This window comes from Eutrigla gurnardus, assembly GCF_963514095.1.
Source record: "Eutrigla gurnardus genome assembly, chromosome: 8".
Classification (NCBI taxonomy): Eukaryota; Metazoa; Chordata; class Actinopteri; order Perciformes; family Triglidae; genus Eutrigla; species Eutrigla gurnardus.
In genome coordinates, this window is record NC_139922.1 from 10,235,898 (window position 1) to 10,252,894 (window position 16,997).

General features: G+C 42.1%; 1 protein-coding gene across 3 annotated transcripts in view; it reads left to right on the forward strand.

Moving 5' to 3' along the window:
* Positions 1-16,997, forward strand: part of hdac7a (histone deacetylase 7a) — a 63,794-nt gene that overhangs the window by 31,743 nt on the left and 15,054 nt on the right. For all 3 annotated transcript variants that reach the window (XM_084014795.1, XM_084014797.1, XM_084014796.1), the window contains 15 exons: positions 5,630-5,820; positions 5,979-6,069; positions 6,667-6,781; positions 7,387-7,487; positions 8,370-8,492; positions 8,716-8,825; positions 9,502-9,603; positions 10,581-10,752; positions 11,113-11,321; positions 12,089-12,292; positions 13,046-13,265; positions 14,563-14,696; positions 14,902-15,022; positions 16,129-16,178; positions 16,712-16,819. In XM_084014795.1, the coding sequence (XP_083870921.1) occupies positions 5,630-5,820; positions 5,979-6,069; positions 6,667-6,781; positions 7,387-7,487; positions 8,370-8,492; positions 8,716-8,825; positions 9,502-9,603; positions 10,581-10,752; positions 11,113-11,321; positions 12,089-12,292; positions 13,046-13,265; positions 14,563-14,696; positions 14,902-15,022; positions 16,129-16,178; positions 16,712-16,819 (2,051 nt within the window). The remainder of the gene's footprint in view (positions 1-5,629; positions 5,821-5,978; positions 6,070-6,666; positions 6,782-7,386; positions 7,488-8,369; positions 8,493-8,715; positions 8,826-9,501; positions 9,604-10,580; positions 10,753-11,112; positions 11,322-12,088; positions 12,293-13,045; positions 13,266-14,562; positions 14,697-14,901; positions 15,023-16,128; positions 16,179-16,711; positions 16,820-16,997) is intronic.

Sequence of the window (16,997 nt, forward strand, 5' to 3'; positions counted from 1 at the left end):
CTAAAAGGTGTAGTTTGGTTTAGACAGCCGCAGCACCGTCAAAACAGAAGAAGGCGTTGCAGCTATATTTGGATGCGTGTCAAGACACAAAGTGGTGGCGTCTGCTCACTTGGCTGTTGACTTTGTACAGAGTGCCTGGTGCTGGTGGCACTATGCTGACTGTCAGCTCTCCTTCAGTGTGCCGAGAGTGACTAGACATATCTGCAGCTCGTGAAGGATTGCTGGCCGACTTGCCTTTCTTGTCTTTTGACTTAGTTTTCCTTCTTTTGAGAGAGAGAGAGAGAGAGAGAGATTTTATTTATGCTTGTTTTACCTGTAGAACGAGTCCTGAGTCTTAGCAGGAACACAAGTTCCAAATAAAACAATAGAAGGTGGAATCCATAATCCCCAAATGCCAGGCAGAGGGATAGACTTTCCCTGTGTACACACACACACACACACACACTCTGTCCGTACGGACATCATGTGCCTATAATCGCTCAGATAAATCAGCACATGCCGTATCGTACTGTGTCGTTGGTGATTTCCATAATGACAGTCTGGCACTCCTGCACAAAGTAAAGCCAGTTTCACTGTGCATTGTTTCAAGGGGAGCTGACCACACTGGACTTCAGTCCTGGTTGACTTGGCAACACCTGTGGTTCCTGCTGGTAACCACACTCGCGTTTTGATAACACAAGTCTCTAGAGTTCTGTCTAAAATGACACACCTTGGGCAGCGGCTGACGGGAATACAATAGAGGAAGAACAACTTCTATACAGTCTCTGTGTTGGGCTTAGTTTCAGTAAAGAAGACTGTAGACGACTGCTTCTGTCTTATGCAAACACTGATCTTTTCATGTTGCATACCTTTGTTCAGGGTTATGTAATTTGGCGGACTCTGCCATTAAGAATGAAAACCTTAAATAAATAATCGGGTACAGAATGCAACGACATTAATTGGCTGAAATAGGGCAGCTATAAATAGTGTCAAAATAGGTTTAAGGATAATAACAGTTGATCATTTCTATTTACACTGGTAGATGGACGCAGTGATGTTTTAAAAAAACAACAACAACAAAAAACAAACACCTCAACCAAAACATGTATTGCAGCTTTAAAATGCAAATGATGATGAGACCAAAAAAAGTGCTCTCTTCAGTTGAAAGCTGTAAGAGATAAAGTGTTGCATTTTGAGCATTGTGTTGTTAATTGTTGACTTTTCTGACACTTTCTTAAGGTAACAATATCATGTTAAATCATGCTCTGACGTGGACCGGTTACTTAGATGTATGGATCTACATGTGAGCGTCTGCCTTGTGTGTTATTCTAGCACATGCCTTCCTAGCTCTATTTGCACAGAGGAAAAAAACAACCATGCTATTTAAATGAAATCAACACAGCAACACAGTCACAGGGTCAAAACGTGTTATTCTTAACTGAGTACGGCACGCAGACGTATGAGCTGTAATGCAATATCATTCTTTAAAAGAACCAAAAACATTGGAGCCTCGTATTACATGGAGAGACCCAGGAGAGAAAGGGGGACTGTGGAGGGATTAAATGTGGTTGCAGAGGTCCAGAGCCTAAACCACGACACGGTTTCTAGACTTAAAGTCATGTCGGCTACACGGGAACTGTATTATTATCAGTTATTTTAGCAATTCAGAAAGACATCATGTATCCACACACTGGGCAGCAGGGTGGCTCAGTGGTCGGAGAGATTAAAAGTTTCATGTGCTGCTGAATGCTTCCGCACTCTGAGTCATTTGTGAAAACTCGAGATGCAACAAAGCTATAAATAATATTTACTGGTCCTAGTAGAAACCTGGTTTTAAAGAACTTGACAGGGTAGTTTTACAGTTAATACAGCAAAATCACATGTGTGATGACAAACCACAGTTTGTTGTGCCATGTAGACTCGACCATGACGGCGGGTGCAGTACACCAATGATGAATCAACGGCTTAATCACATGAAGTGATGTATTCAATACAGGAAGCTTTCCATCATGCCTCGTAGTTTCTGTTGAGTCCTCTCACCTTTTTGTTTGAATGCTTTCCATCCTATAACGCACTCTTTAGAGGTGTGAGCAAATAATAGAAATGTCTGATCACCAGTCAATGGAAGCCCCTTCAGCTTGTTATCCAGTGAGAATACAATCTAACACTGTTCATATCAACCCAGCAATGTAGCTGACTAAGTGATTTCCATGACCGAGTGTTTCCATGTCTGCGTCATTTCAACACAAAGCAGGTTTTTCAACATTTAGGAAAACTGAGGATTTCTTAAAGTGGAACTTGCAAAGTGATGATGGTTATAATGGCATTTTCTCTCAGCGAACCTTAAAGTGTAAAATCAACAAGGATTGTTGTTTTTTACTTCTGCCTTTGGTGTAATTCTTAATCTCTTCACTGTTTCCGTCCCAACTATTCATTTTTAGTTTACCAACAACTGGGAGCTGGAGGTGACCTCCCTGGGTTCCTCTACAAGTGTGCGTGTGTTTTCCCCTGTAGAAACAAAAGGCCCTGTGTAGGTAAATGTTGGACCAGTGTGTGTTTTGCTATTTATAACCCATGGGAGGCGAGGAATAAGAGAGACACTGGTGTTCCCGGCTGTGAGTGAGCGAGTGTGTGTTTGTGTGTACGTGTGTTTGTGCTGTGGCAGCCTTTGTTTCCTTGTATAAGCATGTTCTCCTCTCCTTTTCCTCAGAATAATAGCGTTGTTATTCCTTGCTGTCATTGCAGAGGATGTGTGTGAACAACTGTTTGTGTGTGTGTGTTTGACAATGGATTTCTGTAATTCCAGCCATGGTCGGCATTCAGGCTCTCTCACTGTATTCCTACCTCCTAATATGGAGGAGGAGTTGACACTGCGTGCATGCACACACACACACACACACACACACACACACACACACACACACACACACTGCTGTGTCACATAAACCCAGACAGTGATGCTAATCAGACCGCAGTAACTCAAGCTCACTGTGTGTGTGTGTGTGTGTGTGTGTGTGTGTGTGTGTGTGTGTGTGTGTGTGTGTGTGTGTGTGTGTGTGTGTGTGTGTGTGTGTACGTGTGTGTGTGTGTACGTGCGCACATTCACTGGCACAAACAACGGCAATATCATATCCGTCTTTTCTGTTCTATTCTATTCCCTTTCACCCATTTCCAGTGCTGCTGTTGGCATCGGGCCAAGCCCCTCTATGAGTGACATTTACTTCACACACTGTGGCCTGACATCTGAGCACCAGGCGTAGCAGCACGGAGATGATGTCACACCAAGTTATTTCAAGGCTCGCTCTGTGCGTGTGTTTTAAAGTTTTGGTTTATAAGCGTCAAGGCAGGTTTGTGCAAAAGGTGTTTGCTCGAGCCTGTCTTGTATGTGCAGCTGTGTATGAGTGTACCGCATCTGGATGTGTGTAAATGTCTTAACAGGTGTGTGTGTGTGTGTGTGTGTGTGTGTTATCTCAATGTATGAATAAATGTATGGAGATTTTGGAGCGTGTTTCCCTTGCTGCGGTTGTATCTACATGTGTGTTCTTGTTGGCGTGGTGGGACACATGCGAATATCTGTATTTGTGAACAGCTGCGTTTCTGTGTCAGTTTGTGAGTCAGTGTGCATTTTTTGTGCATATGCCAGTGCATCTGTATGCTATGAGTGTGTGCGTGTGTGTAAATATGTGCGTGCCTCATAGACAGAAACCACCCCGGCCTGTTCCCAAGCTCTTCCCTTCCTGGATCCTGTTTTTAGCGCCGGATGAGGCAATCTTTCCCATTGACTCAGCCATGCAATGCAAATATCACCAACAGCATGCAAAAAGCATGGAAGTGTTTGTGTGAGAGACGGAGAGAGAGATGGTGTGAATTTACGTGTAACACAAAGAAAACAAAGAGAGAACATTTTTTGTCACTGTGTTGTACCAGTTTAGATATTAGAGATTAGAGATTAGATTACCCGGTTTTCTCAGTTAGGATACAAAACTTGTAGTCACATGTTGAAATCTACAATAGACCACAAAATAAACTTACTGTCATAGTGAGGTCTTGATGTGTGAAGCATGCAGCATAATGTACATATAGGCCTACATAAGAATGACACAAATGTGTGATATACAATAATATCAGGATATTAGGAAAGTAACAAAGCAAATATTAATCAAATATTATTAGGATGTTAATAGTATCTCCTCATCCTTTTTGTCTGAAACCCCCGAAACGATACTGCTGTTTTCTGTCCACATTCCAAATAAGTACTTTTGTACTGGTTAGTAAGCCTTTAACATTGAATCATTTCATAGAGAGTTTATACTTTAGAACTACAGCTCCCATAAGGCTTGGCTGAGTACCAAAGGAGAGACTTCTGGGATAACAAATTGTTGTGTTATCTCTTTTAAAATGTAAGATGCTCAGATTTGACTGGTTGTAGGTAGTCATCAATTTAAAACTATGGATGCTGTCATGTTTAACTGTAGAAATAAAATGGATAAAATAATGAAAGACACTATTTTGATAAGAAAGAACATTAGCCATTAGGCTAGTAGAGCAAGCTAACAAAAGGAGTTGGGACAGTAGCCTGTAACTACTACAGTACAGCTAGCAGTAACACTACCTGGTAGTCATTGCGGATAGTGTTACTACCTCCAGTGTACTCCCTTGTTGTACACTGTGTACTTGTTTGCGTGGTGCGACAGTGTAGTGTTGTCTCACTCCACAGAAATGACAATTGGCCATTTTTGCTAGCTAGCAGGGTTATTTTGTGCAGCGACAAATCATTATAGACTGCTAAATTAACTCAATATCAAAAACCGGTGGCTTTTACAGACAACAGTATAGTGGTACTTAACTGTTTCATTCATTTGTGTATAACAGTGTTCATGCACAACTCTTGCTACATAGTCAAGATGGTGACGGTTGAGTGTGTAGTGTCCAACGTTGCACACTCAACTGTCTGGATACATTTTGCCATACTTGTCGGTGCTTATACACATACACACACATACACACGTAGACACACACAAACACACACACACACACACACACACACACATATAGGTCAAGAGTACGCAAATTGAGACCCAGCACTCGTTTCATGTATGCTTGTAGTAGTTTCAAATAATTTTACTTGTTAAATGTGATGCATTTTCCAGATTACAGTAGTCATAGCTTCAGAAACTGAAGCCCAACATTTGTTCAGCCGACTCTACAATATAGGGTTATTATGATACAGACTGAAACCATGTTGACACACTGTCTGTCTTCAGTAAATCTTACTGGGGCACAGAATCTTCATTTGGAACAAACGTCTTCTATGTGAAAGACATCTTTCTGAATGGCCCTAGCGTGATAACAACAACAATATTTATAGTTGGCTTTGTTTGTCTGGGCTGCTCTGTTCTCCCAGAATGTCTGGGTCAAACGGCGCTAACCTTGTGCTCTGAGTTTTGCAACTGCAAAGTATCTGTTATATGAAACCATAATTTTTTGTTAAACTCTTGAACGCTGGTTCATTTTGCCTCTGTTTACATGTACTCATTGTTTTTCAGGTAGGGTTTCCCACGGAGTATTGTGTTACTCAACTGCTCTTAGTGTGGATGAAGCACATTGACGCCTCTCTCCTCTCCCTCCCCTCACCCCTCTCTTTCCCCAGACTCCTCCGTGGCAGTGCCGGTGTCGTGCGCGGCCTTGTTTCCCATGGACCTCAGGGTGGGAGAGCGGGGGATGCGCCCTGGTTCCGACACGGCGCTCCTGACGCCGCTGCATCCGCCTTTACTCCTCACCCCGTTCTCCTCTCAGCCCCGCACCTCCTTCTCCCAACAGCAACTGCACCACCATATCCGGGTAAAGGAGATGAAACAGTTCAAATTGTACTTGATCTCTGTTTGTATTAAATCTTAAGCTGGCTTATTGAAATAATATTTCTTACATGTTCTTACGTGACCATTTGCTTCATATATGTTGCTAAAACATAAATGTCTGTGTGTGTGTGGGGCGTTTAGTTTAATATGGAGCAGAGGAGGCGAGAGCAGGAGCACCACGAGAAACAGCAGGAGTTGCAGCAGCTAAAGCACAAAGACAAGAGTCAACAGAGTGAGTCCATTCACACACACGTTACTGCAAGTTTCAGTTTATGTGAAGTTTTTATTTTCACTGAGTGGTATATAAAGATGTTTCCTGGTCTTAAAAAAATAATAATGGCCCAGGGTGCTAATTGTGGCCAGAGAGGAAAGTCCCTGTAAGAGATCATATTCAATCTTTATTGAACTGCGTTACTCCACTTTCAAAGCGGTCTGCTTTGAGACGAGGGCTAAATATAACCTGACAAGTGGATCAACAACAGTGGAGGTAATTATAGCTTTGGGTCTCGGCACATAAAGTCACTGGGTCAATATTGACTTGATCACTCCTAGCACCTCCTGTCACCTCTGTGTGCACACAAACAGAAATGGCAGCGAACACACACACACACACACACACACACAAAAACAGTGACCTTACCATGCATGGCATACGTGTATTCGCAGAAACACCCCATTGTTCCAGGTATCTTTGTCATATATTTTTAGGATTAGTCACTGATGATGTCCTGTACACTGTGCTTTTTTTCGGTTCTCCTTTTTATGATGCAGCGGTGAGTGAGTCCTACGTTTGAGGTTTAGAGTGGTTGTTTGTGTTGTTGATTGACAGGTGCAGTGGCCAGTTCCCTGGTGAAACAGAAACTCCAGGAGGTGATTCTTAAGAAGCAGAAACAGGCAGCGCTGGAACGAACTAACAGTCTGACTGCAGCTCCTGTAGCATACAGGTGACACAACATACAATCAAACAAATGTCGCTCAGCAAAGTCCAGACTCTTCTCTGTTCTGGTCCTCAGTGGTGGAAAGAACTCCCGACTAATGTCAGGACAGCTGAGTCATTTGCCATTTTCCGAAAAAGGCTCAAGACTCACCTGTTCAGACTTCACCTCGACTCTACATAGCATGACCCACTAACATCCCCCCCCCCCCCCCCCAAAAAAAAAAAACCCTTACCTATAGCACTCTGATCGTAGCACTGTTGCTCTTGAAGTACTACTTTACTCAGATGAGGACCTAACACTTGTTCTATTTTTAGCTCTTACTTTATCAGCAATGATACGTTGTGGTTTCCTTGTTTCCTTCTTTTGACAAATGTACTTATTGTAAGTCGCTTTGGACAAAAGCGTCTGCTAAATGACCTAAATATAAATGTAATACACACAAACAGTGTGACAAAACACTAAATATGCAACATGTTGATTATACTACATGTCTTAATCTAGTATGAAAAGTTTGACCACATGTGATACGATTATAACCCTAACAAGTGTGTGTGTGTGTGTGTTGTGTGTGTGTGTGTTGTGTGTGTGTTGTGTGTGTTGTGTTTTCCCAGAAAGCTGGGCCCAGACCCCAGTGTATCCTCCCAGCCTCTGGTCTCGTCTCCACCACAGCCTTCTCCTGAGGGTTCAGAGGGGACTCCACTGCGCAGAGCAGGTAAAACATCAACCATCGCACTTCTACTTCCGCTGTTCAGTCGAGCTGAAATAAAAAAATGCCCTTTTAGGTCACATCCCCGGTCATACTGTGCACCTATTTAACAATATATGCCGATAAAAAAGGATTTGTATTTTTATATTAAAATCCAACTTTTTCTTCCTGGAAAGCAAAATGCTTACATCAGCGAGTGCCAACTGATTTGAAGCTATGATATCATGACATCCATCCTTCAATCAATCTGCACAGAGTTAGAGAAGGTTGTGAGTTTATCTTTTCAATCAAATCAAATCCCTCCCAACGTTATGTCCCGCCTGCATATCCTGTCTCACTTAAAAATGTCACTCTACGGAAGCTAGATACCCTTGAAATGCTGTTTCAGCTCAACTATAAACCAGAGGCAAAGGGCTGAATCAGCAGCATTTAAAATATCAGGCTGCAAGTGATGAATTATGAATTGAAGTTTGAGTGACAAATTAAATTCTGATGTGAGAGATCCTGTCATGTTGATTTTTACTTTTTTATTCACATGGCAAATCTCAATCTTTTACGGTAAGGAGGGGCAGTAGTCACCATGTGTTGTCCATGTTTTGTCCATTCATTAGCCAATAAGAGGGAGGTTAAGACATACCACCATTTGGAAAAGCACAAAACAGTATTTTGTTATTTTGTCATTTTGTGTAAACAATGATATTTAGGTTATCGACTGAATTCCATTTAGCTTTGACACTTTAAGCATCCAAATGTCTCCTGTGTAAATGTATGTAAGAGGTGTACGTCTTTAACTGGAAATATGTTGAGTCATTGTTTGGTTTTACAGGCAGCAACAGGATGTTGTAGATGTTAAAATCACATTCCTCACATTTCTTTAATTTGTTTCAGCATCTGAGCCGAATCTGAAGGTGAAGCACAAGCTGAAAAAACACCTGAACACCCGCAAGAGCCCACTCACCCGCAAAGAGAGTGCCCCGCCCGCTGTCAAGCACAGAGTACCTGACACACTGGGTAATTAGGCTCTCACACACACATACACATGAAATGTGTGCATGTGTGTAATGCATTATTGTGGTTTAATATGTGATCATTTCAGTGACTCAAACAAAGGCTTTCATTCTTTCTCACTCTGATTACTTTAAGAAATGATTCCCTGATGTGATGAACTGCGATGGAAATATGATCAAGATGCATAATCATATCATTAACTCACACACTGCTTGTCTCTCACCAGACTCGTCCCCCAGCAGCAGCAGTACTCCCGTCTCTGGCTGTAGTTCTCCCAATGACAGTCTGCCCAATGAGAATGGGCTACTGCCCTCTGCAGGCGGCCTCTCGCACGAGGTCAGCAAACACCCACGTTATATTAGAATATTGATGAACTAAGTCATCGAATTCAAATAAAATCAGTCCAATTTCAAAGATGTTTTGGGAACTAAAATCCCTTTATTGATAGAAAACTGTTTTGCTTTGGTGGTTAAGAAATCACTACGACGTTGGACATTCAGACGGGCTCTTTAATCTGTCTTTTAGACGACACGAGCATTTTAAACATTAAGCACACGGTTTGATTAAAAAAAACAAAACAAAAATGTTCTTTCATTTACATGAGCTGTGCTGAGACGCTGATTAATGACATGTTTAAAGCAACGACACAAGAGTATGGGAGCACCGAGTTTGTCAGCTGTTTATCCATAATTAATTTAATCACATGAAGTCAACCTCTGTCACATCTGCTGCGGATGGCTGACTCATCATTCTCCAGTGTCAAGACAGCACACTCTTTTAGATTTACATCCACACTGACATCAGTGGATATTATGCTCATGGAGTGAAGAGTTATTGTGCATCTAAAGCAGAGATCAAGGAGGGGTCTTTATTGTAGAATACAGAACCAGCACTGGTCTTAAATGTTAGATGGAAGTTCTCTTAGCTCCAAAAAGGTGTTGCTATGAAACATCATTTCATTCAGATTTGAATATAAATGTTTTTGAATAGTCATTGTGTTTGGCATTTGCAGGCACAGAGGCTGCTGCTCAGAGACGGCACTCTGGCTAACTTCACCATCCAGAGTCCGTCCACTCTGCCCACCATCACACTGGGACTACCAGCCAACGCCAGGGTAAACACTGAGCTGCGACGAATATGTCATAACAATTTATTCCTAAATAATGTCTTTTCCACTTATGTTGTTAGACAAACACTTTTATAGACTCAGTCCCAGACAATGTGACTTATTTATGTGGGTGTCCAATCCCTCAGTATGTGCTAAATTGAAAGAGAAAGCTGAGTCCACAGCTACAACATTTTTTTTTCTACATCCAGAGCTGTCATTTGATGTGACAGTGAGGTAGTTGGAGGCAAGGAAGGAAGTCAGACCTCTGTTTTCAGCTTTGATTTGTAATCGGCGCCTCCGGGTAACCAGGGGGTGTGGTCTAATAACGCTCCGAAACAGAACTTTCTTGTTCTCTTCGCTTGTTTTGCAATCTAGCTATGTTTCCAACAGCAAAATTGAGATCCTGAAAGATGAGTGAAGAGGATTTTACAGACCAGGATGATTAATCTTACAGTGTTTGTGTGCGTGAATGAGTATTACATTACATCCCGATGGGCAGGTTGCACCTTACATGAAAGCCTCTGCCATCATGAATGTGTGAATGCTGCGTGTAGTGTAACGCGCTTTGAGTGGTCCAAAGACTGAGAAACCAGTGTTGCTGTTGGGAAACCAGTGAATGTGCAGTACAGTTTGTATGTATATGTAAAAGTATTTTACAAAGCTCACATAACATAACGTCCTGTGACTTGAATACCTCAATGAAATGAATGAATGAAATCTCCCTTTGCCAATATCCTGTTTTAAAAAGGAAGTACATCAAAGCATGGTGATTTTTAAATGCTGTTTCACTGTGACGTTGATGCAGTGCTGCTTATTTACATTTAAGTGGCTGAAGAGTTTTTCTTCGGGTCATCAGAACTCCATCTGTCTACATAGCGGAATATATTATTCTTATTCTATGTCAGCCTGTTAAATCCAGCTATGCTAGAATGTCGAACAGCATATAACGTGTTGCTATAAAAGCTGTTTAACCGTCTGTGCAGGCTGAAGGAGAGCTGTCCTCTCTGAGGGTTGGCCAGATGCCAGTGGTTACAGCCGGGGGCTCCACCGTCTTCCTCCCCCTGAGCAGAGAGGATCAGGCTGGGCAGCTGAACGCTCATCTGCCTGTCATCATCCTGGAGTCCTCTGGACTGGTACACTCTCCCTTACTCACTGGTGAGACTCACACTCACAGCCTGGCACTTATACTGTAGACACGTAGCACCACCCAGTGGTTACAATGAGAATAACTCCCCTTTCTTCAATGGATCGGCGTACATTCAGGCTTTCAGTGTTCTAACTATACAATCAAGGCAACACATGAGAACAAAATGATGTGTCATATATTTAGAAATAAAAAATATTGTCAAGTCAAAGAAATTATAGATTATTCAATCAATTTACAAGGCTACATGGGTCATTTTGACATTGTTGTGTGTGCTTATTTGGGTTTGAGAAGTGTTATGTGTGTGTACGTTGTGTTACACTGCTTCTGCTCACAGACATACATTTTGCTGCTCCTTTGTGTCTGACCAGTTCCAGGCCTAGACACCGTGCCGCTACAGTTTGCTCCCCAGTTAGACCACCTGGCTCATCCTGGAGGGGCTCATCCTCACAAGCCGCTGAGCAGAACACGCTCGGAGCCCCTCCCCCAGAACGCACGGACCCTTCACACTCATCTCCTCCAACAACAGCACAACACACAATTACTGGAGAGGCTCAAACAGCAAACTCACCTGGGCAAGGTAAGGAGAAGTGAAGGCACGCACTGAACTAAAGTTACAAGCCTGTTTTAAAAATGTAAGGAGTAAATGACGGGAGTATAAGTAAAAAGTTGTCAGAAAAATAAATACTCTGGTAAAGTACAGATACCTGAAAAGTCTTCAGATACATGAAATATACACATCTGCACATATTGATAATTCTGAAGGATTTGATTCTAATTTCACAAATCACAAACTGTTAAAGCAACACAGGAAGCAAATATGGCAAATTCATTGATGTTGGCTGCCCTAGATTGTACATCTTTTAGAAGATAACGGCTGAATATAAAGTTACCTCATGATATTAAAAGCTTTAGAGATCCTCGAGGCGTTCTGTCTTCAGTAGGAGAACCACAGCAACCTTAAAGTCGAACTGAAGAGGCATTTCAATACTATCTACCTTCTGTATGGTGACATATTTCTGAGTGAACAGGATAGGCAGGTGGGACATAATGTTGGGAGGGATTTGATTTGATTGTTTTTCTAATCTCATATTGGCTGATGTTGGAGCCCTCCAAGACTTTCCACCAGACCTTTTTCCCCCCACTCAGCACTTTATCCTTGCACACAACTCTCTCCTGTTAAATCCACATAAGCATGCTTTGATAAGATTTATGTTGCGTGGAAAAGGTTTTAGTCCACATTTCACTGTGTCATGGCAGGTGCTTATTTACATTTGCATCAACTGCAAACACGCACTTTTGTCTGCACGTGTGTTTTTGCCAACTTAAACATGTGTGTTTGTGCAGCTGATGTCCAAGTCCAGCGAGAAGCCCAGACTGCATCAGATCCCCTCTGAGGATATGGACTCAGAGGATGGTGGCTGCACGTCGCCCACGGAGCTAACCTACCAGGGCAGAGTGAGGGCGGAGTCACTGAGGGAGGCGGAGCCAACCGCAACCAAGAGCCAGGAAGAGCAACTGAACCTGCAACATGCACTCATACTCAACCAGGTTGGTCTCTCTCACACACACACACAAACACACACACACACACACACACACACACACACACACACACACACACACACACACACACAGAAAGCAGGTAGATAGATGGACTAAAACCACACAACTGTTCTTCATCCAACAGTCCTGTAGGTGGCGGCCTCACACTTGCACTTGCATGGTCCTTGTCACCGTTGCATAATTTTGGGGTTTGACATGTACTCATTACATCAAAATGTTTATTTAAACATGACGTGGTCACAGGGTGCATGCACTGTAAATTGAGCTGTTACTCCTTTAGAAAATGAGTCAGTCGCTAATCAAACCACAGAGTCAGGAGTCAGACTCGGTTGGTATTGAATGATTTTGGTAAACTGAATTTTTAAGGAGGCGATTAGAGTCAAAAAATTACTTCCAGATTCAAAGCAACTCGATATTGACAAGGGGGGCAAATAAATCTCAGGTTTTATTGACATTAAGCTGGAGGAAGTACTGTGGCTTTCAGCACTAAACATCAGCCCTGAATACAAATCACAGTTTTAGGGACGTACAGCTGCATACCATATGTGTAGCACTGGAACTGAATGAAATATTCACAGATATTTTCCACGGTTTCCAATACGACCCAGAGCTGTCTTCAGTTCCTGTTCTGCATTCTCCTCTTAACTTTGTCTTCTTTTATGTTTGTGATTATTCGTTAGAATGATATGTATATGCCAGTGTTTTTCATGTCGTGTTTCACCCTCACTCTTCCTTTAGTCGTTGCTATGGGAACAGCAGAAGCAGCTGCAGCAGCTGCATCGCCAGATGGAGACCCTGGCAGTGCCCATGTTACGTGGCGGCGTTGGTAGTGGGTTGGGTGTCCATCGTCCCCTGTCACGCACTCAGTCATCCCCAGCCTCCACCTCTCTCACACTGCCTGAGAAAACCCTGAGCCTGGCCACACAGGATAGCAGCAGCCAAACACGCTTCACCACTGGTGAGTCAGACATGTTTACACACTGTTATAATAGGTATGTATTAGCATTTTCTTGATGATATTTCAAATTCAGGGTGCCTCCATGGCTTCGGGGTTAAATAGCTGATCACAGTGTAAACCTGAAACATCCCTGTTTGAATCCGGCTGGGGACCTTCTGTTTGTTGTCCTTCTCTGTCCCTGATTTCCAGCCACGTCCCAAATGATAGTCATAATAATAGAATAAAAAATGATATTTTGAATGATTCCCAGCATCCAGCACCATGCACTGACCAGCAGAGGTAAACGTCACAGTTGGAAGTGAAGGAAAATCAAAAATGAAAAAAGGTCCTGCTTATGAACAAACCAACATGAAGAAGCTCTGCACCTTGTGTTGATCTTAAAAAGTGACTAAAGAAGACCGAAGAAGAAACGGCCAATTTAAGGAGTTTACTGACACTGTAGTATAGTTAAAGTCTAAACCAGGAATGACTGATTTGACTGGTTGCAAGGCCTTCCTTGACTCATGATCAGTCAAGACCTGACTGGGAACATATAGAACAAAGGACTCACAGAACTCTGTAGATGTTTGTATGAAACATATTGTGGAGTGAAAGCACTGCCTGACTCGTGCTTCTCATCTGGGAAAGTTAAAGAAGTAGCATTTATAAACTTAAAGGGACAGTTAACCCAAAAATTTAAAAAAATACATGTTATCTTCCCCCGTAGTGCTATTTATCAATTTAGATTGTTTTGGTGCAAGTTGCCGAGATGATGATTTATCGGCTGTAGCGATGTCTGTCTAAATATAATGGAACTATTTGGCACTCGGCTTCAACTCTGAGAAACAAATAATTCATTCTAAAACCTCAACAGCAATGTCTCGTTTCCAAAATTGAAAATTGCAAACAGAACTCACGGTTCGGATCGTATCATGGTTTTGAGTCGTGGATCACATTAACCGAAAAAAAAAAACATCTTTGAGATGTCACCTTTTTTTTGTCACTGACTGTGGATATGCCATATTGGCCGATACAGCTGGTATACCTGGCTCCGGAGTGTTTTTTTGTTTTTTCCATCATCTCAAGAATGTATATCTAAAATTCTAAATGTCAATCTGTGTAATAAATAATGTAATCATTTTTATGTTATGTGAAAGTGTTAAAAAAATCTAAGTTGTGCTTTGAATGCCACAAAAATGTTTCAAATGAGTCAATGTACAGGAAAATCCCCAAAAAGTCACCCGATGAAACTGAAGTAAATGCTCAGCTTTAACAGATCTAACTTGTATCTTTTATGTTTGTGTGTATGTGTGTGCAGGCCTGGTGTATGATTCTCAGATGCTGAAGCACCAGTGTACGTGTGGAGACAACAGCAGTCACCCGGAGCATGCTGGGAGGATACAGAGCATCTGGTCGAGACTACAGGAGAGAGGCCTGAGGGGACAGTGTGAGGTACGTACGACATGGGACACCATTTCATCCAGATCTGACCTCCAGAAATTAAATTTAATTACCTCTACTGTCTGAAAATTGAGTTTACAGGTACATGAGACGGTCGTTGCACAATATAGCTTTCTTTATGACTCATATTATGTTCTGCATTGTTCATGTACATGTGTGCTTTATGTAATGGCATGTTCCTGATCTGTTTGTTCAGACTATTCGCGGTCGTAAAGCCACTCTGGAGGAGCTGCAGTCGGTCCACACCGAGCGCCACGTGTTGCTCTATGGCACCAACCCGCTCAACAGACTCAAACTGGATAACCGCAAACTGGCCGGTACGCCACACCTCAGATTGCTGGATTCCTCGATTCGAAAACCATTTTCCTTCTGAGCCAAATTACATTGTTACAAAAACACTTTCAAACATCATTTTGTTTGTTTTTCTGATATCCAATACTAATATTACAGATTTCAGTAAAAATGTATGATTCTGGCAAAAATGGGGTTCATATTTTTGTCCTGGGATTTAAAGTAATTACAAACATGATTGTTGTACATGGCGTACTGATTATATAAATATATCACAAATCATGTCATGCAATCACGAAAGGATTGTGCGGCATGTGCGGCTGTGACCTTGCACAAATGAGAAACAAAGAAACTGTAAGGGTGGAATGCACCAACAGCATCTCTGTGCCTTTGGGCTATTTGTACATATTATATAAATTAGGTCATTTGCATGCATTTGCATGCATTTGGTGCAAATCTAACGTGTGCAAATGAGCCTCAATGCAAAAACAGTTGTATTCACAAAGATCAGTGCTGATAGCCACATGCAAGTAAAATGATGGGCCTTCTTTTGACATTGGTATTGCGGTATAAACACAGGTGTAATTAATAAAATACATTTCTGGCCCTGTTCCATTTAGGTTCACCAGCACCCTGGCAACGTGCACGTTAACTCATAGGAGTGGCTGACACACTAAATAAAATGGCACCATAAATAATGTAATCAATTATGGTGTTTACACTGTCAAAACGGCTGCTGTGAAAATGACCTATTAGCGTCTTGAGAGAGTTGGTGGTAACTGAAGCCGATCATACTGCCAGACTGGGATACTAAACCCATTATAATGTTTCCCTCCGTGAATGACATTTTTCTTTTCCTCTCTGCCATTACTCCGCCTGCTGTGTTGTTGGTGTAAAAGCAGCATTTCTACTTTGCTACATGGAAAACCGCAGACGAGGGCAAATTGCGCTCAGCTGCAGAACTTTATGTCATATCATTACAGTGATGTGCAATTCATGGTGTTATCAGCAGCCGCAATCCATTCTTCGTGAATTTGCCCCGTTTATTCAATTATATCAGTTTATGGCTTTTCTTCTCATAAGCCGTCTTGGCATGAAATAATTATGTTGAATTATGTTTCTGTTTCCTAAGGAATCCTCTCTCAAAGGACGTTTGTGATGTTACCATGTGGGGGTGTAGGGGTAAGAGAAAACACACACACAAACAACTGTATTTTTCTGAGTGAACTCTATATAATACTGTTTTTGACGAAAGATAATAATGTTTTAAAGAAAAGCAGCAAAGACGAGAAAGAAAAATGACAAGAAAGACAGGATATTAAAGAGGAAAAGAGTTGGCGTGGCCCAGTGCTAACGTTTGCCTGACAGTTCGCGTCTGACCATGACAAGTCAGAGCTAATGGGAACAACATGTCCATGACCAGGGATAAAAGAAATGCCTCGGCTTTCATTGTCCAAGCCAGATGGACAGCAATGCCAGTTTGTGAACAAACAGAGAAAAGAAAAAAGAATGGAAAGGAAAATTACCAGCACTATGAATCTGGACGTTTGTATTCTGGAGTCGCAGCTGTTTGTATGTCTGGTCATGCGTGTTCTAGAGAAAGCCCTCAGTTGTCTTTGACCGTCCCAGAAAGATTTCAGTCAGGCTTCATGTGACATATATTCTAAACCTGTTTGTGCTCATTCTAAAGCCGTCATTTGTCCTTCTATTGCTAGGTTGATAATGACACCATCTGGAATGAGTCGCACACTTCAACAGCGTCACGCATGGCAGCCGGCAGCGTTGTTGAGCTGGCCTGCAGAGTGGCCAAAGGAGAGCTGAAGGTGAGAGAATAAACCCCGCAGAAAGAGCCAGACGTCATTCTGTCACTTCCACACCAGACGGATTAAGATCTGTAAGATAACTGATCACTGATCTGAGAATTCAAACTCGGTTCAAAGGATTAATTGTTCTGAAAAACATTTAATTAATAATTTACCACAGACTTCCTGAGAACTCAGA